This window comes from Carassius carassius, chromosome 25 (genome assembly GCF_963082965.1).
Source record: "Carassius carassius chromosome 25, fCarCar2.1, whole genome shotgun sequence".
NCBI lineage: Eukaryota > Metazoa > Chordata > Actinopteri > Cypriniformes > Cyprinidae > Carassius > Carassius carassius.
The window spans coordinates 10,149,521-10,177,441 of NC_081779.1; the positions used below are offsets into that span (position 1 = coordinate 10,149,521).

A 27,921-nucleotide genomic window follows, 5' to 3' on the forward strand; every position below is an offset into this window, starting at 1 on the left:
TATACATGCCTACAGTATATGACATCTGTGGCCTAGTGTTACGTGACCTAACCAGATTGAACAAAGCGAATTATACACTTCCTGTGCCTAAAGAAAGGGGAGGGCCATGTGGAACATAGAAAAGTCGTAATGGCGAGTGGTTACAGCGGGCCTCCTTCTGGCACATCGAGAGGAGATCATAGGCCTGTGTGTTGGTTGGTTCATGCAATATACTTTAGACTTATTCCCCCATTCGACACATCTTTTTAACTGTTCCACAGAAAAAGGCTGGAATTGCATAATATCTGGGAGTGCGGCCTGCAAATCGCTCGACCTTCCACGTATAGCGGAGACATTTACACTGGGCCCACGCCCTTGTGCGCCTCGTTCTCGCTCTCCCTCCTTTTCTGTCACACACACACATACATAGGTCGTGCTGGATTTCTTTTAAAATATTTTTCTGTACACGTAAACAGATAAAGTCGTTTTTTTATTTAGTCAAGTTGTAGGGTATAATATTTGCATCGCAAATTAAGAGTAGCCTACGACACGTCCGACAGATTTCTGATAATTGTAGGACGAATTCAGATTTAACGCCCTTGGAGGAATCTGGGATACGCGATACTATACTTGAGGGTTGTTTTAAACAAAAATGGCAAATAACGTCCTTCCACAAATCCGATAGTAAAGGGTGGATATCAGATGGTCACTTCAGGATTATTATTATTGTTTTCTGTTTACGTGTGGGCGAGTCAAATTTAGTTTGAGACAATCTATGTAATTTATTTGATATGTCATAACTGGCGTTTAAATTAAATAAGAAAAATTGCTAAAATATATTCGGTTTACCAAGCGCCACAATAGTCCTGCACATGTTTAAATTTAATTTGAATTAAAGACAGTTTCGCTATGTTTGATAATAATAATAATAAATTCTATAAATATAGGCTATTAACAACCAAAAGCATGCATAGTTCAAGATAAAATTATGATTAAAAATAATCTGATTGTCCTGCACCTTTAGAGTACCCATGTTATGTTAGTGATGGGAGTTAATTAATTTCGTCCTTGACACTACTAATTAAATTTATTTAGCTTTTTAACACATACAGACACACACACACTGAATTAGAGTAAGCCATACATCATGTTTTTTTTCAGTAAATCTACCACATTACCTCATTTAAAATCGTACAAAGAGCCATGAAATCCTAATTCAGTTCAATTCAGTTAAGTTCTTTTATAACTGAATAGAACTAGCTTCTTAATGCCATAGATATGAACTTTAAATTGTATATACAATAATAAAAAGTAAGAATATCTGAATTCTCAATGTGTTATTGTGGGTAAACTCAGACAGCATGGGCCTGGATGCCAGTAGTATAGCTCGCCTCGCACAACTACTACAGTAGAAAGGCACGCACATGACGCGCTCCTATTGGTCGAACAGGAGACCAATGAGAGGGCAGCTCCTTTCTGCTTTACTACTCTCGCTGACTGCTGCATCGGCTGTTCATTCATTGGTTTTCAGCCACTGCTCTTCGGTACAAATCCAGGCGCGAAAAGTCTACTATGGGCCAGAATTACTTCATTTAGTTTCGGAATTAGAAACCGGAACACATATGCACCATGCATTTTCTTTTCCTTTTAATTTGAAAGGTAAAATACATGCCAAGAAAGAAAAATGTGAAGGAGGACTTCGTTCGCATAAGGTATTTCGAGGCAGTTCGCATGAATGTGTTGTATATTAAACATTTTCTGATTCTGAAAACGTATCATATGTTGTTAATTACAGGTCTTATTTTATGGCTTTAGATACCCAGTCCTTTTGTCTAGGACTCATGTGGGGATTCTCCTCCCCTCATTCGTTGGTCAGATCGGAAGCTAATTTTCCTACCATAATTTTCCCCCCTTTTGCACCGTCCATTTTCTATAACGTTAGTCAACTTTTATATAAACTGTGCAAATTAATAAGTACTTTATAGAATCACTAAACCTAAACGTACAGCCTGTTTGTGAGGTTGCTTTAAAATGTATGTTATTGGAAAGGAATGCGACCCGTTGCTCCACCCGTCAGGGGGACGTTTTCTATATGGACACATTGTGTATGTATAGGCTAGTATGCGGATTGAGGGTGGCATATGTCTGTTTGACGAAAAATATCTGCGGGCTTTCCTTAAAAGCACCAGGATAATTTGCCGTTTAATAGAATTTGGGACCCAAACGATAGCATAAATACGTTTTAAACATAGCCTATACATTATATACAAACAAAAAGCTAACAAAAGCATAAACTGCATCCTTATATCGTCGAAGAACGCTGCAATTAAACATTATGTAGGCTAAGTTGGAAATTAGTTTTTTTGTACCGTTTCAGATTTTTGCCTGTTTCAGCCTATACTCCCTGTTGAGCGAATGTATGGAACATTCTGTGCCGTTTCGCCATGTTTACGCGAATACATTTCTTTGAGAAACTTTCATGCAAGTTTCGTACATAGCAAGCACATTTGTTTCGGGTAAACGTTGTTTTTTAACCAGTAATTTATTGGAAACCGACTTCTTCTTTCATATTGATTTTGTTTTAAGGATATATATATTTTAAAGTGTAGTCATGTTTATGTTCTTGGCTGTATTAACCACGGTGTATTTATACAGAAAATGGCGGTACCGATTCACACCTTCCTATTTTATTTTATTCCCCTCTAAACTGCTTCCTGTGTTCACGTCAAAGAACTCGTATAGAGTTCATATATTAATTGCTTTAACAAGCGTTACAATTAAATACTCCAAACTTCTTTAGGTTACTATCATCCTAAGGAATGTTTGGAGTGTTCAGTCATTAACGTTAGTTGTTTAAACTGAAGGTTACGTTCATCTAGTTATTCATTCACTTTATATTAAGATATTTTGAATAATGTTTGTTTATTTTTATACTTTGAAAGGCCAATTGTAAAATTGAAAGTTATGTAATTGAACATTTGTATTATCGTTATTGTGCTTTTACCCCATGTAAAGTTGGAAGTTTTACATATTTCCTTTGATATGTTATTTTGAGATATTGGTATTTTGTTAAAGAATATGAAATAACGGTGATCCATAAAAAAAGCAAATAAACCTCTGCCTACACAAGTTATTTGTAGGCTATGGCCCATGTAAGTCTAGTCTCGGACAATTTTATTGTTAAACAACATAAGTTTATTTTCCTTTATCTTTTATGAGCTGATATCAAAATTAAGATTTACTTATATTTGTCTCAAATCATTTTAAGAGAACAAGGGCCTGACCTTTGACTGTGGGGCCTCGAAAATCAAAGCCCTGCAAACTTTCCATGTAAGCTTATGAACAGCTGATTGGAAATAATAAGTGGTATTTTGTAAATGTTTAATAACATGCTTGGTTAGAGGCTTGTATGAGTGCAGTGTGTAATGTCTGAAGATCTTAACAGACCTGTAAAACATGTCTAATGCTTTACTCATTGTCTCAAGCAGAACAAAACTAGATAGGCCGTAGGTGTCAAACGCTTAGACAAATATAAAAAGTGTTTCATAGCCTGCTAAGATGATATTTTGAGTGGTTAATTTAAATCCATAATTCATAGCTTTCTAGTTCATTCAGAAATGGATACAGTATTTTTTTCTGTCTTAATGGGTGTAGTTGCCATTGAAGACATGGGAGGTCATATAGCGTGCTCTAATTTCCTGACGTTCATTTGAATTGAGTGGTATGGACTTTTAAATTTTTTTATGTAATGTATTCACTTTTTTTCCCCATGTGTGCCTTGATAGGATATGTTTATAGGTGGCCAGGTTGATGATGTGCATTGAAGAAATCCAAATTCAGGGAGATTCTACAGAGACTTTTGAGACATTTGAATAATTCAATTATTTGAAATTTTGAACTATTTTTATTGCTGAAATGGTCTGGAAATGTATGAACAAAAATGAGTAAAACAAGAAAAATATTGTATGATATTGTACACAAGTAGTGGGACTTAAATATTTAGCTTATTCTGTGTGCAAGTTGACTTATGTGAGAAGATGGCATTATTTTTTGTGATATCCATTTTCACTACATTTCGGTACGTAAAGTTTAATATGTAGATTGCATTTTTGATGATTTTGAAGTCAAGAATTTTAAAAAGCAAACACTTGCAGAGAAATACACAATTTGAATCCGATATACAAGTATTAATTCAATACATTACAGCACAATGAAAGAATAAAGTCTCCCATGCTCATAGTAATAATGTCTAATAAGAAACGATTGTGATATGATGAAGATTCAAGATTTTTATTCGTCACATACAAAATTATATATAGCATATATAACCAGCAGTGAAACTTCCTTGATCAAGGAGCTTTTTTTGTCATTATGAAAATATACTGACAGCTGATGCATTCTGTTGATTGTGCATAAAAGATGACCTCATTACAAGACCTAACACAATTATTAGAGTTCAGTGACTTGTAAAAGAGGCAGTTAGCAATTTAGAACTTTTAAGTCCACCAAAGTCTGTTTTATAGTCTTTGTAGCCTGGTTTGCACATTTTTATATGTTTATTCAAAAGTATTTTTAATAACATTTTAGGAGTGTTGGCCTATCACTTCCTGGCCAATTCAGGGAGTGAAATCTTAACGATAGCCTTGTCTCAGAACTTCCTCACTCTTCCACTCTACTGATCTGAAATGCCTGGATAGGTGAAAACAATATGGCCGACAGTCTAATGTAGCCAAGCTCTCCAAACTGCACTAATGGAGTACCTTGTGTGCTTGTCTGGTAGTTTAAGATGGATGATTTCAAACACACTTACAGATTCACAAATGGAAGCGGTTTAAAAAACCTTTATATAACTGCTTTAGTTTTTGTCTGCAGTGAAATATTGTGGTTATTTATTATGACGTTCCAAGCAATTTTATAGAAATGCAAAAACATTTACTTTCATTTTTATGATGAAATTGTTACTATCAACCATTGTATTGTACAAATTATTTCTGTATGATTTGCATTTAATCTTCATAGAAGGTTCAAATAAAGATTTTTGTTTGTTCACATTTTATTGTAACAATCTGATAATGCAAAGTATCAATGTTCTTCTTTTCAACTGTTACTATTATCAATAATTATGACCAAATTGTTGCATTTCAGATATTGGAATGTGTTTTAGGTTTAAAACCCATCTCAAAAACAGTTGTGACCAGTTTTTCCACAGAGATTCATTATTATTACTTGATAGAAACTGCATTGCAAAACTAATTTCTTAGCAATGAATTAGATCTGTTTTTATGTACATTTTGTCTATAACATTTTGAATTTAAAAACCAAAGCAATTTGACAATTACTGTATTGTACATAACTACTGAAAAAAATTATGCTTTCATTTCCAGCTTTAAAAGAACATAAATAAGACTAAGTAGCACATCAAAGCATGTCTTTTCAGAATAAAAAGCAGTTATTTTGAGGTCTTTATTTCTTGAAAAAGACACAAAGCAACACTAATTACTCCTGAAAATAAAGTTATTTGTCACAGATAAATGGAGGCAATCTCAGCATGCTTTCTCAAGTACATGATGCTCTGCCTTACGGATGTACAGTAACTCACACACACTCTCAGTACTGCATACATACCTGCTAAAAGATGCCCAGTATATAGAAAAACTCATATCACACCATAGGAACACACTACCAAAAAAAAAAAAAACATCATAAAATTGACATTTATGATCTCCGCAAACCTTAAACTTACATAAAGGGGAAGTCTCCAAATTAAGACATTTATTAAACAAATCTTTCTCTAATACAGTGAGTTTTTCCATGTACTTCATGTGTTTATAAATGTATATGCAAACAGGCAAAACGAAAGAAGTCTTGAGGATCTTCTTAGTATCGTCCTGCAAAACACATAAGTTTTATTAGAATGAGTCAACAGTTAAAAGTTTCCATCACACGGTATAGCATGATTTAGTGGGCTAACGGGTGAATAATGGGATTTCATAAGTAATGCACTCTAGAAGCTGTGACTTATCAAGCAGGCAGGCATGCATGCATGCATTTGGGCATATGTGGAAAATTTAGATTGCTCAAGGCTTTTAAATCCACTCACGTGGGCTGTATGAACGAGATCTTGAGCGAGACCTGTACCGGCTGTAATAAGGTGACGGAGAGCGCCTCCTGCTGGAAAAGAGAATAAGGGATCAGAATTCACAAGAAAGTCACACAAACAGTAGAAATGTCTGACACACTGTTTGACAGTATATATATATATATATATATATATATATATATATATATATATTCAGTGTTACCTGTATCTGTAATCATACTCATCATAACGGTCGTATCGGTCATAGCCACGATCGTAATTCCAGTCTCGTCTACGGCCACCGCTGCTGCTGCTGCTGCTCCCGCCTCCGTTACTAAAAGTGTCACATCTGAAGTGTTATTACAAACCACCCATACTAGCTTATTCAGCTTATTTTTCAGTGAGAGATTTTTGGCCAGCAAAATACTCACTGTGTGGGCCGACCCATGTAGATGCCTGGTGTGGGTGTGTGTGGACGTTTGGTGATGGAAAAATCCACCCTGATGCGCCTTCCATCCAGCTCCATGCCATTAGCCCGCTCCATCGCCTATAGTGAGAGATAAATGGTCTTTTTAGACAGAATATAAAATCAGAGCATGTTATAACATTAGAGTGCTCAAAGAAGGTCTGAAAAACATGAATAAAAATGTCTTAATGTTTAAAGATTAAAGCGACAGTTAAAATGGAAATTCTGTCATTATTCAATTGTCCATGTGTCATTCCAAACCTATGAATTCTTGTTCTATGGACCGTAAAAGATGTTTTGAGAAACCTGGTTTTTACTAACATTAGCAAAAATTAATAAATGCTTTAAAAATATACTGCCAATTGTTAGTTTTAATTAGCTGATGTACTGACTGATGTTAACAGATGAGAATGATTGTATCATTCAGACCGATGTGTGAACATATAGGAAAGAATCATTTCAAAATAAACAGTCACAAAGTGGACCTTACTACTGCAGTCAAGCTAGTTTTACTTAACATGAGTGCAATATGTAGCCAATTAAATATAAACTGTCATTTTCATGACCATTCAGGGCCTGTAAATCACAAATGGCCTGATATTTCCAGATTTATCTAAACAATTGTGTTCACTAGATTACAAGGGGTAATCTGCATTTGTACTTAAGATGGCATTAAGTAAATCACTAAACTGCTTAGACCGTGAACTTGTGCTGGCAGGTCATTTCTATTTGGGGATGTACCTCTTTAGCATCATCAATGTGCTCATAGTAAATGAAGGCAAAACCGCGAGAGCGTCCTGTTCGCTGGTCGTAGACAACATTGACACCGGCTAAAGGGCCGTAACGTGAGAAGACCTCTTTCAGGTCTCGCTCTGTTGTGTACAGACTGAGACCAAACACACCCAGACACGTGTTTGGGTCTGGATTGGCCTGAAAGAGGAACAGAGGTGTCAGCACTAGAACACAGGACAAAAGATACAAAACACCAAGAACTGAGCAACGACCAAATAAAACACAGACTGTGTGATTAAAATTCAGCATTCAACACCAGTGAACTACACGGAAAAATTGTACACAAATATTACTGAGCATACTGAAATATAAACTTCAAATTTACATAATGGACCCTTTTTACAAGACTGTGATGACGCGTTGAACAGTCATCAGCATCGTGAATTCTCAAAAGTTTTTCTTTGTATCTTTTTTTTTTTTATGTACATTTATAACACTATTCTTTGTATTACATCCCCTTTGCATCAAATTACAAAAAAAAAAACAGTTACTACTAATGCGAGGGTGTTTTGTCTATGGGAGGGATGCTAAATTTAACATTGTTCTCTCTTCTGACTGCCGTTATCGCTCAATTTTTTCCCTTTTATTGAAAGTCATGAAAACACTATTGTGGAGTTTTTCTTTTGCTATCGGAGCAAATTTGAATGCTAAAAATATATTTGTGGTACTCTCTCATTCACCCATTCTTCAAGTTAACCCAACTATGATGATTTTCCACTGACGTGAAACCCGGAAATGTGAAAAGGGTCCATCGGATCTTTGATGAAACATTCACTTATATTTGGGGGGAAAAAGCAGACACATTGAAATTTATTTCTTTATCTCCTGTTGTGAACCTTCAAATCTTATACCATAGAAAATATTAACATGCAATGACATTAAATAACAACTGGACATGATGGAAAGCAGCTCAACATTTCTTTCGTATGTAATAACCAGTCTAGGTTCCCCAGTGTTCATTGTCACACCATTCCAAAAGATGGATGTACCGTTTTCTAGGAAATACTTCATTGCTTTCTCTGGTAGGGCGGCAAATCAACATTGCTAGCTAATTCTCAGAAATTTCTCTGGGTAACTGTGTGACCCAGTATTTAATAACCCCGTTAGAGAGATTTTGATGCAAAAACAAACATTACAGCTTTCCGTCCAACCAAAACATTTCTTAGGGCATCACAGTATGAATATGGTCATTGCATGAGCCGTCTGAAGGGCTTCAGTCACTGCAGGAAGACAAAGCCATTCTTTAAAAAGCAAGAGTCACCACATGGACCTCTTAACCCCTTTAAAAGGCAACATTGAGACTTGTTTGGTCTAGTGGTTATTGTTAAAAGGTTAAGAAAGGTCCACATACCCTGGCATCACCATGACTGTGCGAGTCTTTTTTGGAGTCATGGCTGTATGAGCTCTGTTGATGTAATAAGAAGGAATAAAAGGGGTTATTAAAGACAGTCATGCTCGTCCCCGTGAGGCTGTGATGGGGGTTTGCATGCATTTTATACAAAACAGAAACACACCTTTAAGACTAGCAATTAAAACATCACTTAAAAGAACAAAAAGTTCTTGATCTATAGCAGAGTGCGTTGTGTTGTTTTTTTTTTTTTAATTAGAAAAACTGGCCAACGCTTTCAGAAAAAAAAAAACATACAAAGCTTCCACTGGGGCTGTACCCTAGAAAAATAAATCTTTTTATTTACCCTGAATGGTACATTTTGAAAAGGTACCACCCCAGTGACAGTTTGGAACCCTTTTTTTCTGAATGTAGAAAAATGTAGATATGTAAATGTAAACATGGTACCACATAAGTATAACAAAGCTTGTTTACAACTTTTTTTTTTTGTAAAAAAAAAAGTAACTGGAAAATCTACAAATATTAAATTAAGAAAAAAAATTTAGACTGCAGAAACTTCAAGAAAATTCAATTGTATCCCCCCAAATTATTGTTTTTTTTTTTTTTTTACAGCATTTTAACTAAAAGTTTTATTTTAATACATTAATAATAATTTATTAATTTCAATACAGAAGTCATTCTGGAAGTTCGCTAGGGCCCCCAGCCACTTGACTATGAACAACTGCTGTATGCTGCCATTTATTAAAATAAAATGCATTTATAAAAAATATACAAAAATAAATATTAGATGGGTTTGCAATGATATGACGCAAATAAACAATGACAATTACATTTTTGAGTGTACTGTACTTTCAACAGCAACTGCAGAGCAGTAGTTTTGATCGCTCTAAACGTTGACCCCTATCCCATGATACTCACCCTGCTGCCGGCGTGTCTACGGCGGTTAGACATAGGTGATGTGCTCTGGCTCCGTCTGCGTCGGGAGTCAGGGCTGTAGGAGCGAGAACGGGACTTCTTCCGGTGGGAGTGAGACCGAGAGCGGCTGTACCGCCGATTTGAATGGCGACGAGAGTGAGACCTGGAAAGGACCGAAAACAGACAGTGAGAAACATGAAAGCAAGTTCATTTCCATTCATCTATAGAGAAATTACTTCATATCTACATGACATTCAGCTAATGTTTGAACTGACCTGGACTTGGAGCGGGATCGCGATCTGGATTCAGAACGTTTGGGTGCTCGGGAAGGGCTGGGAGAGCCAGACCTGCTTTCAATCTTGGGCTGGGCAGGACTGCCCCGCTCCGATTTGGATAGAGAGCGGGATTCCTAGCGTCACAGCAATGCGTTACAACATTAACAAGACGAACATTTACAATGCAAGCAAACTTACACTCATACCACACTCCAAACATTCACTTTATTACAGCTGTGGAGGAAAGTGTTAGAATGACTTAAATTACATCATGAATTAAAAAAAATAAAAATGTAGTAACATTATCGATACATTTTAAAATGCTACAAAGTCATCACAGGTCCTTGTGATGCTTGTTCTTTAGCCGAATCACCATAGTAACGCTACAAACATGCAAATGATCATCAAGATGAGATTAGAAAGACACTTGGAACACAAATTCTGCATTTACTTAACCTACGGACTCATTCATTCTTCGGTTTTCAGTATACGCTATTCCTCTCTCTCAGGCATTTTATTCTTCGGTCTTCGTTTGTTCAGTTTTCATTTTTCTCTCCTTTTCATTTCTTCACCCCAATCTGAAACCTTTTTTCTTTTTTTCTGCTTTAGACACATAACGCGAGCGTGCTGCTATCTGACCGATCTTCCGTTCTTTTCTCCCCTTCCCACTTAACCGTCTGCTCTGTAAACATTTTTCTCTGTAAAAGCCTTCTTTTATCTTGAACATTCTTCCACATTCTTGGCCTTAACTCTTCAAATCCTTCACGACCAATAACCTTAATGAAAAAAGAACATTCAGAGCGATTAAGGTCAAGGGAAATTTAGGGTAAATATGTAGTGAACTATTCAAATTCCACTAACGTTACTCCGTTTGAAATACAGATGTTTTTTGGTTACATAATCATATGGTGTAAGAGAGAGAGGGGTAAGGAAAGATCAGAAATGTTGGAAAGAGAAACCAAAAGTAAGTTACTCAGGCTGCTATTGTGTGAATGCAGGCTCGTGTTTTAACATATTAAAACACGTGTAAAGTCATTTCTCATCAATATCTGCTTCAACAACTGCAAGAAAAAAAAAACGTTAACGTTATATAAAAATTCATGCATCTGAAAATCCTTACTATATCCAACCCAGAAGCGTAATTACATTTACTTGACATTCAACATCGTAATGGACTAATATAAACATTTAAAGTGACTTAATATTAAATGTTTAACGAATTATTAACCGTTAAGTTTGCATCAGCTTGTCTATCTGCTCAGTTAAATTGTAAATAAACAAAAGAAAGAAAAAGGCGGTTAACGTTAGTTGTTCACTAATCGAGCATTACCGCAAAGAGAAAGAGAGAATATCTGAGGTACGTTAAACGGACGAACGGTTTACACCGAAATAATGCTTACCCTCCCCTCGATTTGTGGCTCCTCGACATCACTCATTTTTAAAGTATTAATGATTGACAAAAACGTTAAAATAAAGATTCTTCCTCGACGACTTCCGCTCCTAAAGTAACTGCAGAAAATGGCTGACCAGCTTCAGCGCGCGGTGAACTATGGGAGGCGGGCGGCTCAACAAATACGTCACATCCTCTTCAACGTGTGGAAATCATAGACAGTAAAGGTGGAAATAGATAGATAGATAGATAGATAGATAGATAGATAGATAGATAGATAGATAGATAGATAGATAGATAGATAGATGGATATTTTAATTTTATTAAAATTATTTCTGAATTTATTATGTCTGTACAGGTGTTTTATTAAGTTTTAGTTTTTTATTTAATTTGAGTTATTTTAATACTTCAACAAACTAAATGGAAATAATATATATATATATATATATAACTGATAAATGTGTATGTGGTTGTACATACACATATTAAATTGAATTAAATTTAAATTTAATTTAAATTTATGCATTTAGCAGACGCTTGAACAGTTTTGGCATTTTGTTGCTTTCTTTTGTCATTTTTCTTTATTTTTTAAAATGTATATATAGATAGTATTTATAAAGTTTTAGCACTAGTTCTGGATCTGTTTTCAGCTGTTTTAATACTACAACTGACAAGTTGCTTCGGTTGTCCTCATTTGTAAGTCGCTTTAGATAAAAGCGTCTGATAAATTACTAAATAAATAAAAAAATATATAGATTATATGATTATAAATTATATATTATAAATCAAAATATCCAAAATAAAAGTGTATTGATAGATAGAAAGATATACATAGATCATAGAATGATAGATTAAGAATGTTTGTGTTTAAATATACACTAGCAAATTATGTTTATAAATGATAGATTATAAAGGAATAAAGTTCACTGTGCTCAACTTTAGTCTAGGGTGCACAGATCAATCAGTCACATCAAATTCTAGTCAGGGATCTGGTCAAGAAACTTTAAGAAGTTCTTTAAGAACTCTTGTAGGAAACATCACTGTATGATTCACTGAAGAAGGCTTACTGCCGAAACATTTGATTGTTCTCTGCTGCAAAATTATAATAAATCATAAAGTGATTAAGAAGATTAAGCGAGTGCGGATCCCTGACTGAAATATAAATTATAAATCAACATGATAGATAAATAGATAGATAGATGGACAGATAGATAGAAACAGAGTGTGTATAAATATACACTAGCAAATTATAAGATTATAATTCATAGATTAATAGCAACATATCCGAGAGAGAGAAAAAACAAAAAGCACTTTATTGACATGGTACTGGCAGCATTGTATTATTTGAAGCAATTTGAAGAAAGCTTACTTATTTAAAAGAACATTTTAATTAAGAAATTAAAAAACAACTTTTCAGCACTTGCATACACTGACACATCTGAAGTCTGGTACATGTTTTATTGTATGGACTGAGTTGTGTTGTATGGTACAGTTCCTCCTGAAAGCTAAATGCTGCGTTTAGTTTTGCTGTGATTCAGCTCCATGTACTAACAGCAACTGAGGTATATCCCCACCCCTTAAACAAATCAACGTGCTAAAGAGACATCAATCAACTATTGACTGAGATAATTCTTTGGATCAGCTCATTTCCTCCACAGTTCAATAGCTAATGCATAGCAACCCATAAAGTCTTAACAATTAAAAGGTGCTACGTGTAAACCTTCGCTCTGGAGTCCATCTACGTGCACTACACACCGTTAGCTAGCTGTGGAGACAGTGCGTACATGGTGTCTTTTAAAGATACATTATGAAACACTCATCCGTATATAAAAAAAAATGTCTTCTGTTAGAAAACACATCCTATCACTCTCTCATATCTTATATTCCATATTGCACATACGTTATAAAATATACTTGTGATCCATGAATATAAGACAAAACAATCAAGCAGAAGCTCATGTGCACAACAGAAATGTCTAAAAGCTGCTTTAGTCTAAAAAAAAAATGTGTATATATATATATATATATATATATATATATATATATATATATATATATATATATATATATATATATATATATATATATACACACACACACACACACACACACACACACACATACATATACATTTATTTATTTATTTATCTCTGTATCTCAGTCTTTGATGTAGTGATGCAGAAGATGTCCATAGCCACAGTTTCCTATTTCAAAGAGTGCGGCTTATGTGACCTGTCAGGTGATTGTGACAGGAAGTTCAGAGGGTTACTACGTCTCTCTGGTCGGTGGGCAGACCTATTTTGTTTGGTGGACCTGGAAACAGTGACTCTGGCAGCAAGGAGAGTGCCGGCACCAACAGCAGGATGGGAGATGTTCTGTATAGAGGCATTCACAGCAGCCTCCACTTTCCCCTCCAACTTCACCAAACGGTTGAGAATATCATCTAACAGCACAGCAATTGTCCTCTTCAAGTCAGCTTCAGCAGAACAAGAGGCAAGGCAAGGATTAGTATTATGTTATTTCTAAACCTCTTTCTACCACACCCTCCCTGAATGCGAAGCAGGAAATTTATTCACATAAGCATCAAAAAAAAAAAAAAAAGGAATAAAAGTGTTTATATTTTATAAAATAATTTAAAAGAATTTAGATAAAACTTTAAGGTTTCATTTATTACCATTTGACAACTGCATAATTAACAAAAATAAAACAGTATTGCTACAGCCCTCATTATTTTTTATGTTAATTTTTAAAATCAAAAGTTGTATTTATTAACACTGGAGTTCTAATACTTGTTCACAGCACAAATATACAAATTTAATGTGAACTAACAATGAGCAATATATTTTTACAACATTTGTTAGTCTTTGTTAGTATTAGTTAAAAAAAAAAAAAAAATCAAAATTTAATAATCTTTGTTAATACTGTTTAATAAAAATACAGTTGTTTACATTAACATTAAAATTTTATTTTTGATTACTAACGTTAATAAATGGAAACAAGATTAATAAATGTTGTAAATGTTTTAATTGCTAGTTCATGTTAGTAAACACATTAACTACTGTTAACAAATACCTTTTGTAAAGCATTACCAGCGAGGGAAAACATAAAAGAAAATTTCAACTTATTTTTGGTTAACGTAATTTACTGACTAACAACCAACAAAGTTCCTTTATAATTTCACTCATGTTAATGTTAAGTTTTACATATACTAATACTTATTTAACATTTTAAGTAGTGTAAATTAACATTACTTAATGTTTTATGAACAAAAAACATTAGCAACAATAACATTTTTCATTGTTCACGACAACTGTTGTACTAACTAATGTAAATTAACTGAATCTTGTTGTAAAGCGTAAACAAATTTCTAAGCTCAGGCAACAAGTTAAAACTTCAAAATTTTGTTTGGTTAAAATTCGCGATAACCTTTGCTATAGATGTCAATTTTGGTCATTTCATCACACAAAATTATTGTTTTGACTTTTGTGAAAGTCATATGGACTGTTTTTATGATACATCTTTTAGCATTATAAAAGCGCAGACAGGTTAGGAACGATGGGAGGGGGATTAAATAATGAATAGGATAATAAATTCTTACCATATCCTGCCATGGAGATGCCATGGGGCCCTGAAGGGTTCTGGTTCTCCTCACTAAGCACTTTGACATAGCGATGGCTGAGCTCGAGGATCTGTTGGCGGAGCTCTGCGCTGCTCTGGCGCCGTGGTTGTGTGATGGTGTAGTGAAGCAGCAGAAGACACCAGGCCAGGCCGAAGACTACCAGAAACACACTCAGTCTGTGAGACATGCTCCTACGCAGCAGACAGCCCAGCATGGCAATGCTGCAGGTCTGATGGGGGACGGGGTGGGGACAGGTTTATAAGAGGGTGTCAGGTTCAGGGCTGGGAATAATTAAGTCATGAAAAAGCAGAGTGGAGGTTAAAATTAGGAATGGGGAGAAGATCCTGTAATAAGGTCACTGATCTCATGCATTTGTTTAGCTGTTTTGACTAGGAAATTATCACCATGGAAGATAGATGGTTTGGAAGTAATTGTCAATTGCTGAATTGGCATCAGGTGCAAGATGTACCTGTAAAATACAACATACACGCACACAAAACACATTTAATCATATTAAATAGCTGTAGTTGCAGTAAATATGCAAAGCCTAAGATTTCAGTTTGTATTAATAAATTACGTTTCCATTCATAAGTGAACAGAAGCCATGTCATCATTATTTTTCTCAGTGGTTACAGTGCTACTCTCCACCCAATCACAAATCACTCAATGAGATGGTGCTTTAGATATTAATTAATAATGCAGGAGGGAGAAATGGGACCACGTTTAATCATTACATCCCCACAGATCAGCAAAACAATATCAGCAACGTTAAAATGTAGCATTGATAATATTAGTCAAGATGAAATCAATCTTGTGACTGTTATTATCAAAGACTGAACAAAGTACAAGGGATTTACACTGTGTGCTCCACCCTGTCAAACTATTGTTTTCGGCTGTAAAGCTGTAAAAAAGTATAGTCACATGAAATTTAAGATGGGAATTATAGCATAAAACTGGGTTAAAGCTCTGAGGTCAGACATATCATGCCTTTGCTGAAAAGATCGTTATTATTAGTTAAACACTCCTTCAGTTTAACTGTTAATGTCATCATAAAGCAGCTGTAACACTGTATTGGAGAAAAGGTTAGCATAAACAGAAAAACAGGACCACTGATATTTGACATGCAGTATAAGCAAATATATAAAACCGAAACAGCTTTCAGCATTCTGGCTGAACTCATATCATGCTTCTACACTAGCTTGTTTTTATCTTTTTACTCGGTCCTCAAGGTCTGCAGACTGATATTAATTTAAGCAGCTAAACGAAATAGACTGTACGACTGCACACCTAACGTTATCTCGACCAGGCCGGGTCTGAACAGCCTGATGAAACTGCTACGGTAACATAGCTAACACTGAAATTACCTTAAATACTTTGGTCAAGATGAGAGATTCGTAGACTCCACATTGTTGACATCTTCTAAGCACGTTTACTATCTTAAAAAATCTGTAATATTAAAACAATATTCAAACTGCAGCATAACTTCAAAGCATGCGTCTCTGTATTAACTGAGAAGCTAATTATTTTGGAGGCAAGTTAACGCCTTAAAATAAATACGAGATCCACCTGGTGTATCGAAACTAGGAACTACAGAAAAATGTCAGTAGTATTTTCCCTCTGGTAACCACACGAGCTATTGCGTAGACGTCACGACGACACGCACCGGCGACATCCGGTTGTGAATTGGTCGAATCTTTTCAACGAATCAGTTCATACATCTCTCTAAACGATCCTCTCACACTGGACTGAGCGATTTTTTTTTCTACAATTCATCTCGAACAGTTCTTGATTCGTTTATTATGACCGGATGGTCCGAAAAATAAGTTACATCAAATGTAAAATACAAATAAAACGTTCTGGAAGTATGTTTATGTAACGTTACGACTTGATTGTATGTCTTGATTTGAGTCGAAACATGTTAATAGAACAGGCAAAAACAGTTTTCAGTCAATCAAAAAAAAAAAAAAACTGATTTATTTAATGTGAACACCTTTGTTAATACACTAAAAACCGCAATATACAGTTGTATGTGCCTGCATATTTTCTGTAATGTTTTATAGTAACTATATACTTTTTTCCAAAATACATAAATTATGACCGTGCGACCATGCAAACTACGTCATAACATAAGAATCACAGAATAATTTTTTAAAAACCGTTTGAATGAAATTATTCTCTGATATGAGTCTGGCTCACGTCAATCACGTAAAAGTCCATAGGCACCATGGGAAATGTAGTTCAGAGGTACAAACGTAGTCGAAATGGATTCGGATTGTTGTGAGTGTGTATTAAAAATTACTCATTGAATTTTTACATTTAGATGTTTTTAACAGTTTTTTTTGTTTCCTAATTTAGACAATTTAGAGATTTTTATTTTACTTAATTTAGACAATTTAGAGAAAGCTCTGATCGATGTTGTTAGTTCGTTGCCTAGAAATACAGACGCCAAAAGCAACCTTCATTACAAACAAGTGTTGCCACTCGATTACTTGTTTATATTAAGAGACAAAACCACAAACAAAGGTTCACAGTCACTGTTGAATGGAATTTTTTTTGTAGCCTACATCCCTTTGTAGCTTGTAAGGTTTAAAAAAAAGTTTAATTCTCTATCACTGAAGATCCTGTTTTGCAAAGGAGTGTTGGGGAAGATGATGGAGGGAGGCTGTTTTCAGAGGAAGAGTGCAAGAAATATAAAGAGACAATAGTGCCAAGAAGAAAACAGAATCGCCTTTATGTCAGTTTTGGCGATCCGAGGACTGATAGACTGCAAACTCATTGAACCAGAGCCACCTTGTTTCTGTACACATAGGTATGGATAACCAGTAATATATATTATTGATGTACACACGTACACAAACAGATTCAATAATTCTATTTAATTTCTGTAAGTCGATTTGGATAAATCGTCTGCTAAATGCATAAATTTAATTTAATTTAATATAATTTTATTTCATTCTCAGGTATAAATACCATTGCACAGACTTCGAGATGTTGCCAAAGGAAAGGCATATACTTTTGCCCTGTTGGGTGAAAGGTTGACAGTGTGTATCTTATGAATACATTCATATTAATGGCAGTACGCTGCCAATACAAACACACAACCACTGAGCACAAGGAAACTATTGGGCACCAGTGCAAGAAATGTGAGTTTTGCACCATTGCATCCCCTATTATTAATTGAAAGCTAACATAATTCATCGTGTTACACATAAGCATTTAATAAAACATAAAAACGGATCTTAAAATGACCTGTTTACCTCCAGGCACTCACTGACTGCACTGGCTATCAAAGTCCATCTATCTGTGGATGTGGTCAGCCTGGATATGCACGTGACGCTAGTTAAAACCAGGGAAGAGCGCATGGCATGGGGTCATCCAGAGCTGTTCCTTATGGGAGGCTTTACTGTGTTCAGCTCACTGGTGGACATCTACCTGAGACTGGATCCAAGTGGCATAGGCAATACATGTGAATAGCAAACACAATAGGCTATGTGTCTCCTAAGAGTTATGCCACAACAAACATAATGTTAGCATTAGGTTAGCACATACCTTTAATATATATTTAAATTATATATTACATTTTATGCTTTCTGTTTAGCCTGAGAGCTAAATCTTAATATTTGTGTTTTGCTGTTTTGTCATAAACTGTGAAAATCAATCACAGCAAACTTTTTTTACAGTGTTTATTAACCATAACATTAATATAAATGTATTTATAGTATGTGTGTAATATATTATATAATAATATTAACATTAACTCATACTGATATTATGAGTAATAGATTAAAATAATCATACATAATTAAGACTTAATTTTATGTAGAAAAATACATAAAATCAAAAAATCTTTTTTTTTTCAATATTCCACAATTTTTTTACACTTAGTTTTTCATTTAGTATTAGATTTTAGTTGAGTTAATTATCAATGGTCCAATTTTTAATTTTTAATGAATACATTTAATAAATAACTAATAATTTAATACATTTAATAATATTTTTTAGTTAGTTTATGATTTAGTATTAAGACTTTAGTTAAGAGTTAATTGTGAATGCTTCATGCCACAAAAAAAATTAATATATATATATATATATATATATATATATATATATATATATATATATATATATATATATATATATATATATATATATATAGGTTATAGCTCAGATTCATCAGGAGAAGCAGCTGTCAGTCTATGATATATTTAAAAAAGTATGATATTGTATTAGTTTTAATCATTCTGCAAACTTGTTATAGGAAGTTAGAAACTGTCCAGCAAACTATGAATCATAGGCACTTCTTGATTCTGTTCAGACTTTATTAATAGTCTGTTTATATTACTGAATCACATTGAAGCCTCGTAAAATGTCGCCTCTTCTCAGTCTTCCGTAAACCTGAAAGATTGCCGCAAAATTGTCAGACTCTTATGTTGTGGGATGTTAAAAAGAACAACATCAATTACCTTGAATCAAAGCAGTGAGACCTAAAAGTGCGTCGAGACAATTGCTTTTTCAATTTCTTTGTTAAAAAGGTTGAAAATTGACTCTGGAACTGCGAATCAAGGTGCTTCGGTTGCTCTCCAATCCTTTATTCAGTGGTGCTTTGAAGGATTGAAAGAGGAGTGAGGGAGCAGAGATGACGACTGTGGGATTCGTGGCGTTATTTATTCAAGCCGAGCCCATGAGTGTGAAGGTGGAGACAAAAGGGAGTGTGGAATCACGCAGCTGTGCAAAATCAATACGGGTTTGCTTGACAGTAATAAAAGATTATTTCTGTCGTTTGTGCATCAAAACACTCTGATTTGCCCCCATACTGCATGCACACTCTCTTAAATACCCTCAGACACATGACTGCATTTTGAAGATCATCCGCCAAGGACGGATAATGGTCCTGCGAGCCCCTCGGGGCCCAAACACATCCTCTGGTCACAGTTGTGAGATGTATTTGTATCAATAAATTAAGCCATATAAATAAGCATAATTCTTGAAGAATCTGCAATATTTTCAGTCTTTTATGATAAAACGAAAACAAATTGTAAAAAAAAAAAAACAATTTAATCAATCAAAATAATTATAATAGTTTCTTTTATTTAGTATATCATAGCAAATCAGATGTTTGCATATATTCCACAAGACAAAATAATAATTTATTTTACACATATGATCCTGTTTAAAATATTTGCAATATTTTGTGATTTTATTATTCTTATTATTTTATTTTATTTTTTGTATTTCTTGCAACAGATATTAACATATATTCTACAGGACAAAGCCTAATCCATTTTACACAAAAGTAAGAATCTGCAGACATTTGAAAAGTATAATGTTAAAATTCAGTAATTTGTTTTGTTAAATATTTATGTCAAATAGCTTCATACGGGCAGCACTTTAAAAAAAACACAACTTTAATGTTCCCTCGTGTTTTTTAAAAGATATCTTTCAATTTCTGAAAGAGGTGTGTAATAACAAGAAATTGCACCATAGATATAAAGAGTCAAAACTGGGAGATATATAGTGCTATTATCAGAATAAACACTTTGTATCTAAATAACAAAGCACTGTTGGAGCTATATGGATAACACTTCTCATTTCTTCATTTATTTCACATTGAAATATCACAAAAGTCACTGGCACTGTCTGTCCAATCTACAGAACATCAATTTTACATTGGCAGTAGCTTGTTTTCAGGTGTCTGGACCACGGTCCTGGAAGCCTTATTGGCTCAGTGTTATATTTACCTACTCCATTACTCAAATGCAGGAATGGACAGAGTCAAATGATAATAAGGATGAGAGAAGAAAAAAAACAGACTGTTTCATAAAAACAAAAGAATATTACAAAACAATGAAGTTCCATGTTTTAATAGATGTTGTAAAACAGCTCTGAGAAAGAGATAAGGTGAAAGAGAGGAAGAAGTGGAAAAACTGAGAAAAGACAATTAGTGTTTGAGGGCAGCGAAATTAGTTTGACGTTCTTATCTCAGGACTCGTTCAGCTTTTAGCTCTTTTCTTTAACTTAAAGGCTTTTATGTAACATGCTTAAGTAGTCTGATACAATGAGCAGAAGAAGAAACAATAATTACACAGTGAGTCAGACATTTTTTGTGAGCAAATACAACCTTTTTTTTTCCAGACAGCCTTTAGACAGGCCCATTGTGTGTGTGTGTGTGTGTGTGTGTGTGTTTGTGTGTGTGTGTTTGTGTGTGTGTGTCTTTATACAACAGTTTAAAAAACATTTAAACTGAGTTAGAGTCAGTTAAAGCTGAGTAACTGACATTTCAAATACAATATTTCAAGTTACTTTGAAAATACTTTAAAACAAAGCCACAGCAGAACCATTACAACAGTAATGAGCAGTGGTGACCAATTTATGCATTTATGAGCAATTCAGAGTTTTTGAACGAATTGGTTGAATGAATAATTCAATGACACGTCTTTCATTCCTGTATATTTCAGTGCCTTCAAACTTATCATTGAATAAAAAAGTCAATAACTCAGTTAACGTAAAAACAGTAACTTGTCCCACCTACTGGCGTATATTTGTTCTCTGAAAGAGTCATTGATAAATCCCAGTAAACTTTAGTCAGAGAAGTGCTGTATTTATTTATTTTTGACAAGAATGAAAACGTGGCTGCAAGGGATTGAAGTACAGTGTGTTAAATTCTTTTACCAATTGTTCGTCTGATGAAACGTCTTTTTGAAAGAAAAAAAGTAGGCAATATGTTGTTAGAGAAAATTATGTGATAACTTTCTAAATGCAAGCCATTTTAAATACTGCAAATCTATCCATCATCCACGTTTTCATACAGTAGCCTACATGTTAAATTCAGTATGGCGTCTAACCTGAAAAGGGTCTATTACACCACTGAAATTCTACGGGAAATAGGAAATATTTGGCTATGATGCTGATGAAGTTCCTTGTTGAAATTAACATGATACGGCTTGAATATACAGAAATTTTTAAGTAAAGAAATTTACAGGTGATGGAAGAACATCATGTTCCCTGCTTTCTTGACAGACATTATTGGATTGGCAGCTCAAAGACATGATTTTATGGGTCAGACAGAGACGCAGGAGGTTTATTAAAGTTATAGCACCTTTGTGTCTAACCTGTGACTCTGACCCTCTGGTTCTGCACAAGCCTGAAGGCAAAGATCTGGAGGTGACAGATGGCACCACAGCACCAGTATTTCTGTGGTTCACTTCTGTCCTTTATTTTCTTCAAAAGATTGCTTCTTAAAATGTACACAAATACACATGCTTATCATTTTAGTAAAATTATTATTTTTTTCCTACGGTTGAATAAGCTTATGAAACACAATAATCACAGGTACATTATTTTCTAGGAAATTTGTTCTGACATAATGTTGCCATTTAAATGCTACTTCATTTAACAGCAGATTTCAAACCGCACACTCAAAATGCATGTTTCAGGCTATTATCATGCAGTTACCTCAAAATAATAAGGCAGACAGAACATTTTATAGTGTTATCAATAGACTACGCTGTCATGTTTCTAAAGCATACTGTAGTATTTTGTGAAAAAAAAGTGCAGGTAACATGGTCGGAATATGTTTTAATGCAAGGAAGGTACTAATATGATGTATTTTTTGGGAGAACATTTACTTTTTTCTTGACTTGTTTTATTGTGTGTATATATACTAGTAAAAAAAGAGAGAAAGTATAAACTGCACCCTGTAAGTGTTAGTAAAAGTAATGGAAGTCTGTGTGAGTGGAAGCAGATGTGCAGCAATAAATGGAGATAAATTGGTGAATTCTGGAGAGGAATTCTTAAGGTGCTTCCTTTCAGAGCTATTCATCAGCTCAGTATGAAAGACAGATTGGTAAAGACAGATCGACAAAGACCATGAAAGTGAAAGGAATAAATTAGGACAAACTTCCCCATGTAACAACAACAAAAAAATTGATTGTGCATGTAATTGTCTGCAGTTGTTGATGACAAAGGAGGAACTTCGGCTCACAGCCTCATTCTACAACACCAGGAACATATTACCATACTGTAATTTCCGTGAAGACAGTTTTCCTTTGAAGAAGTGAAGGATTGTGTTTCTTACTGTGATGAGTACAGCATACTCAGATGTACTCAGATAAATAGAAGCAAAGAGGATGAGACAGGTTACAGTGAAAATATTTTTCAACAAGACAGCAAATGATATGGCACTTGATGCTTGGATAAGCAGCTGTCTGGAATGACAAAAAAACAGAAAGACATATTGTATAGTTTTTGGGGGCTTCCATTTACTTCATGTTTTTTGGGTTTTTTTTTTTTTGCTGAGGGAGTCATATGGGGAAAAAAAATAACTTATTTGAATGTTTCTCCCGCTTTTCAGATTTTACATCTGAGAAAAAGACTCCATTAATGGCACATTGCATCTCCTCCAAAAATGTCTCAAACTAAAATGACAAAATAGGAAGTCTGTACTAAAATATATTTTTCATTGCAAGGAATTTTAGGACAAACATGAGACAAATGCGTCAGTGTGTTCAAATAAATGTGAACTGAGTTATGACAAAGCAATAATATGCAATAGCATGACGATCATAAAATGGTTCATTGTTCTTTATACTTTCTGGGGTAAATGATAGAGGAAGAATTCATAAGCGATCCGGTTAATGAAACTGCTAATCATGATCATCATATTTGTAAATAGATATTAGGATGGTATTTTAAATAAAGAATATCACAAGTTTAAAATTGTAAAATGTGGAACCGGTGGACAAAATTTAGAGTCTCGGATCATTGACTTTTGGTTTTTCTTGTGTTTAGTGCAAAATATCGTTCTTAGGACCTCCCACACATTCAAATGAGGACCAAACAAGCGCGTTTTTAAAGCACTGATGACAGAGGATTTAATCCGTGACGCAGGTTCGCGCGCATCAAAAGAGTCGAGCGCAATTGCGCGTGGGCTCTGCTCTTTACGGCACGAGCTGAACAGGTATAAAACCAGGAGTCTCACGACTCAGAATGCAGAAAATCGGAGCAGTCGACACCCACCGAGCAAGAAGTTCAATCAAGACTTCATTCAAGGGAGTGTAAGTGTAGGCTACCATTTTTATTAGACTTTCACATTTTGAAACTTTTTAAGCCTAATTTATTTGTAGATTCCTTTCTTTTTGAAAGTATGAAGTTTTAAGATTGTTAACGTGTTAAAGATAGTTTTTTTATAGGGCTGTGCAAACATGATATATTAGCGCAAACAGTTTTGCATTGTTTTATCTCAGATGCATTCAAACATGAAACTGTGGATCGGCTGGGCAGCATGCGCCTTCCTCTTGTTCGCCTGCTTGGGAACTCTAACGGAAGGGTATCCGACAAAACCCGATAACCCTGGAGAGGGCGCACCTGCGGAGGAGCTCGCCAAGTATTATTCTGCACTGAGACACTACATCAACCTCATAACAAGGCAGAGGTGAGTTCATTGTATATAATATACTCATCAAAAGAACTGGACAGAAATGTTCACAAGTTCTTTTTCAAGTTGTTTCTGTCTCTCGTGTCAAAGCATTTGTCAAAACACCTTTTCCTCTCATTTTGTTATCGACTAAAGTTAATCTATATTTCTGCAGATTTAGTGGTTTAAAAATACTAAAACGGACCCTCCACATTAAAGCCACTGGGGACTGGAGAGCCTTTCTTTCTTTTTAAAAGCACCATTAATCCACAGATAAAACCCTGCTGACTGTCTAATTAACTGCATTGTATTAAATGTGTTTCTTTGTGGAGTTAAAACAGCAGGATGTGTTTTTACTTACGAAATTCATTGTTGAATGTTCTGCCTTGTTTCTTTAAAGGTCTTTTGGTTACAAGCTAAAATTCCTGAGCATAAATTAACGAAAAATTTTTTTAGACTTCAGATTAGAAAAAAGGGAGAACATAGATCACAAGTGAGATGGAAATTAAGTGGACTCGAAACCTGAAATTGGGATTCACATGAGAGGGAGGTAGAGGGATACATGTTATTTGGTTTAACATTAGTAGCCTATAAATGAGGCCATGTTTCAACAAAATCCTCAGAGTTTCAGTTAGTCATTCTGTTTCCAATACGGCAATTGAAATCGGGAACAGAAGTAGGTTGATGTCAAACGTTTGTTGGAGCACCAATAGACGACTCGAGGTGCGCGACATGAACCTCAGTATTATTTTGCAAATGTTGACTCCACTTACAAGTACTGTATAATTCTTACACTGATGTGAGTTTTGCTTCTTTGTTCTGTTTGCAGGTATGGCAAAAGGTCCAGCGCTGACACCTTAATTTCAGACCTTCTGATTGGTGAAAGTAAGGAGGAGTCCCACCCCCAGACAAGGTAAGATTTACAAACGGACTTTTAATGGTAGATCATAATTGATTATTTTATTGCAAATTAAAAATTATTTGCAGTGAACAATGAAAACATGAAATTGTGATGGATGAACACTGCTTAGGTTTTTGCTTAAGAATTCATGGCTGTTTATTTACAGATATGAGGACCAGTTGGTGTGGTGATCCCAGGAACTATGTTAATCCAGTTATGTCCATGTGTCATCCTGTTAACTATAACGGCAACCATATCTCATAAATTTGAAATCTTCTGCATCATCAAGATCAGCAGCTTGCTGCAAAGTACCACAGCCATCTTCAGGATAGTGAAAATACTGCAGAACATTCAAATAAGACATCAAATCATTATGTCTGACAAGTACATGTCTATGTGAAATGCTTTAACATGGTGTTGTTGACGTGTGCTCTCTCTAGACTCATCCAAATTCAGTCAGCTGTTCAATAAGACAACTGTCCAGAGACTTCATGTCCATTATAATCCTAAATATCAAAGGAGAACATTACTGACTGTACAGTATAACCATGCTAATAAAGTCCACTATATTTGAAAGCATCGTCTTTGGTTCCTGATTTCTGTTCTCAATAGAACATGCCAGTTGAGTTTAAGAATATAACCAGAGCCTGCAATGTTTCATGAAATTAAAAGGTAATAGTATACTTAATATATATAGTAAGACAGCCTTATCTTAGTCTCTATTGTTCTGATGAAAAAATATGTAATTGAGATAAATTTGTTTAAAGGTCTTCAATTTTGTATGGCAACAGATGAACTATTGGTCATATCAGTTTGTTGTGACTGTCAGCTAATTGTTGCTAAAACCGCTCTGAGAAAGAAATAAGGAGAGAATCATTGCAGATGTTGAATGAGGGTCAAATTGCTTTGAACACAAATTCCAGTATAAGTAAAAAATATTAAATTAAGCATACATGTAGACCATTACACACAAATTGAATAATGAGGATTATAATAACAATAAAAAGTAACCAGAACAAAATCTTTATAAATCAGAAAAGGTCTTTGCCAAAACTGACATATTTTGAAAATGAGAAAGATGAATTAAATGATGTAAAAATCAGTTGCGTTCATAGTCAAGGTGATGAAAATGTGACGTTCGAAGCATTAAAAATGTAAGAGCTGATCCACATATGCAAATTTTTGCTTTTTATTTTTTATGGTTTCAGTGTTTTACCTTCTTCAATGTTTTATTATCTTCAGTTTTGTCAGACTCTGCTTGTCACGTAGGTCTCCTGGGTCATTCACCTTATGTAATTTATGTTTTGCATAGTTCATGCATTCCAGTTTTGATTACCTGTTTCCTGTCATATTAATGTGCACAAAGTTTATATATTTTAATTTGTTCTGGAATTACATTCTGTCAGAGTATCTCTGCATGTATGTAGCAGCATATTGACATACTACATCAGAGGTGTTCCTGGAGATCCGCCTGCTTGCAGAGTTCAGTTTTGCTCCTGATGATGTTAGTGAGCTGGTTTAGGTGTGTTTGATCAGGGTTGGAGCAGCCCTGCGCTACTTCTACTGTTTTGCCATCTCTATATGACTATATGACATTAGCCATGTTGCTGTTTAAATAATATTGCATATTCTGATTACTAATTTGGTGTACTGATCTTTGCATATATAATAGGGAATATTTGGACAATATTTGGGTGTTCCTTTAGCTCAATACTCATTATTAAATGTATTGCCAAGGGGGAGTTTCAGGCCTGTCCCACTGTCAAAATCCTCTACTGAAATGTTTAAATTCCCAAAATGCACAGCAAAAAACAGCGAACAGCTACTCAGTTATCAGAAATGCTTTTTTCCCCCTCAGTCTCTAAAGCTGACAAAACTAAAGAGTGAGTTTTACAGATTTTACAGTGGCACTTTACTTTTTACTGTGATGGTGCAGGTGCACAAACAAATGGAATACCATCCTGCTGCTTGCTGCATGCTATGCAAAATACATTGCATAAATGTTTAAAAGCTATGTGTAACAGTGTAGGCCTAACAATATACATTTTAAAAAGCAGAATGCTACATTTTTCAATGACCTCTTTACACTGCATGCTTAATTGTGATTGACATCCACATATATTTAGCTTCATATTGAATAATAGGTCAAATTTGGCATATATGGCACAGTACGCTCCACACAAATAGTAGAATTAGTATTGTTAGTGTTCTATTTTGGACATAGCTATCATAGGCCTATTTGTTATAGTCGCTTGTCCAGTATTGACATTGTTATGTTGTGAATGTCTTTTGGCAATATAGGCGATTTGATATGGAATGTGGGTTACTACAGACTACACTTTGTAGACTGCAAGGGACACAATGCCATATAAAAAACATTGATCTAACTGTTTTTTAACTGGGCTGTATGATTAGCTCATACTGATCAAAAAAGGAGGAAGAGTAAATTAGAGGTTTCACCTACACCAGCGTCATCCTCACCAACACTTGAGACATTCAACAACACTAGACTAGAAGGAAACCGCAGAAAAGGCACATTGTATAAAGTGCGCCCTCTTGTGTGTGTTCATGCAGCCAATATGGCGCTTTTGTTTATTTTCTTAAAGCTGTCCTTTTTACAAACCTGCTACTTTTATGCAGCCTACATGATTCTGTCAAATGACATATTCTAATAGTTATAAACAGTAAAGATATAAAGAGAGCTATATAGTTAGGCCTCCTAACAATTTGCCTGTTAAATACAAT

General features: G+C 34.7%; 3 protein-coding genes and 1 pseudogene across 7 annotated transcripts; 2 read left to right on the top strand and 2 right to left on the bottom strand.

Moving 5' to 3' along the window:
- Positions 1–5,428: 5,428 nt before the first annotated feature.
- LOC132104144 (transformer-2 protein homolog alpha-like) lies at positions 5,429–11,411 on the bottom strand. Of its 5 annotated transcripts, XM_059509395.1 has the most exons (10): positions 11,255–11,405; positions 10,315–10,630; positions 9,855–9,988; positions 9,583–9,742; positions 8,668–8,721; positions 7,266–7,454; positions 6,490–6,605; positions 6,282–6,407; positions 6,080–6,150; positions 5,429–5,867 (listed from the first exon to the last, which is right to left on the bottom strand). In XM_059509395.1, exons 2-10 carry the CDS (start codon positions 10,324–10,326, stop codon positions 5,857–5,859), a joined length of 873 nt encoding a protein of 290 aa, XP_059365378.1. In that variant the 5' UTR covers positions 10,327–10,630; positions 11,255–11,405; the 3' UTR covers positions 5,429–5,856. The 5 variants fall into 5 exon arrangements, with proteins under 5 accessions (XP_059365378.1, XP_059365377.1, XP_059365376.1 ...); XM_059509394.1 differs by lacking the exon at positions 10,315–10,630 and having other exon boundaries at positions 6,080–6,147; positions 6,282–6,392; positions 11,255–11,411; XM_059509393.1 differs by lacking the exon at positions 10,315–10,630 and having other exon boundaries at positions 6,282–6,392; positions 11,255–11,411.
- A 1,939-nt stretch (positions 11,412–13,350) lies between these two features.
- LOC132104672 (coiled-coil domain-containing protein 126-like) lies at positions 13,351–16,523 on the bottom strand. The gene is made up of 4 exons (XM_059510234.1): positions 16,228–16,523; positions 15,268–15,332; positions 14,843–15,144; positions 13,351–13,720 (listed from the first exon to the last, which is right to left on the bottom strand). The coding sequence occupies exons 3-4, from the start codon at positions 15,075–15,077 to the stop codon at positions 13,449–13,451; spliced, it is 507 nt and encodes a 168-aa protein (XP_059366217.1). The 5' UTR covers positions 15,078–15,144; positions 15,268–15,332; positions 16,228–16,523; the 3' UTR covers positions 13,351–13,448.
- Positions 16,524–17,087: 564 nt separating this feature from the next.
- LOC132104868 (protein FAM221A-like) lies at positions 17,088–18,337 on the top strand (annotated as a pseudogene).
- Positions 18,338–23,822: 5,485 nt separating this feature from the next.
- LOC132104673 (pro-neuropeptide Y-like) lies at positions 23,823–25,192 on the top strand. The gene is made up of 3 exons (XM_059510235.1): positions 23,823–23,916; positions 24,106–24,293; positions 25,105–25,192. Exons 2-3 carry the CDS (start codon positions 24,106–24,108, stop codon positions 25,190–25,192), a joined length of 276 nt encoding a protein of 91 aa, XP_059366218.1. The 5' UTR covers positions 23,823–23,916.
- Positions 25,193–27,921: the final 2,729 nt, after the last annotated feature.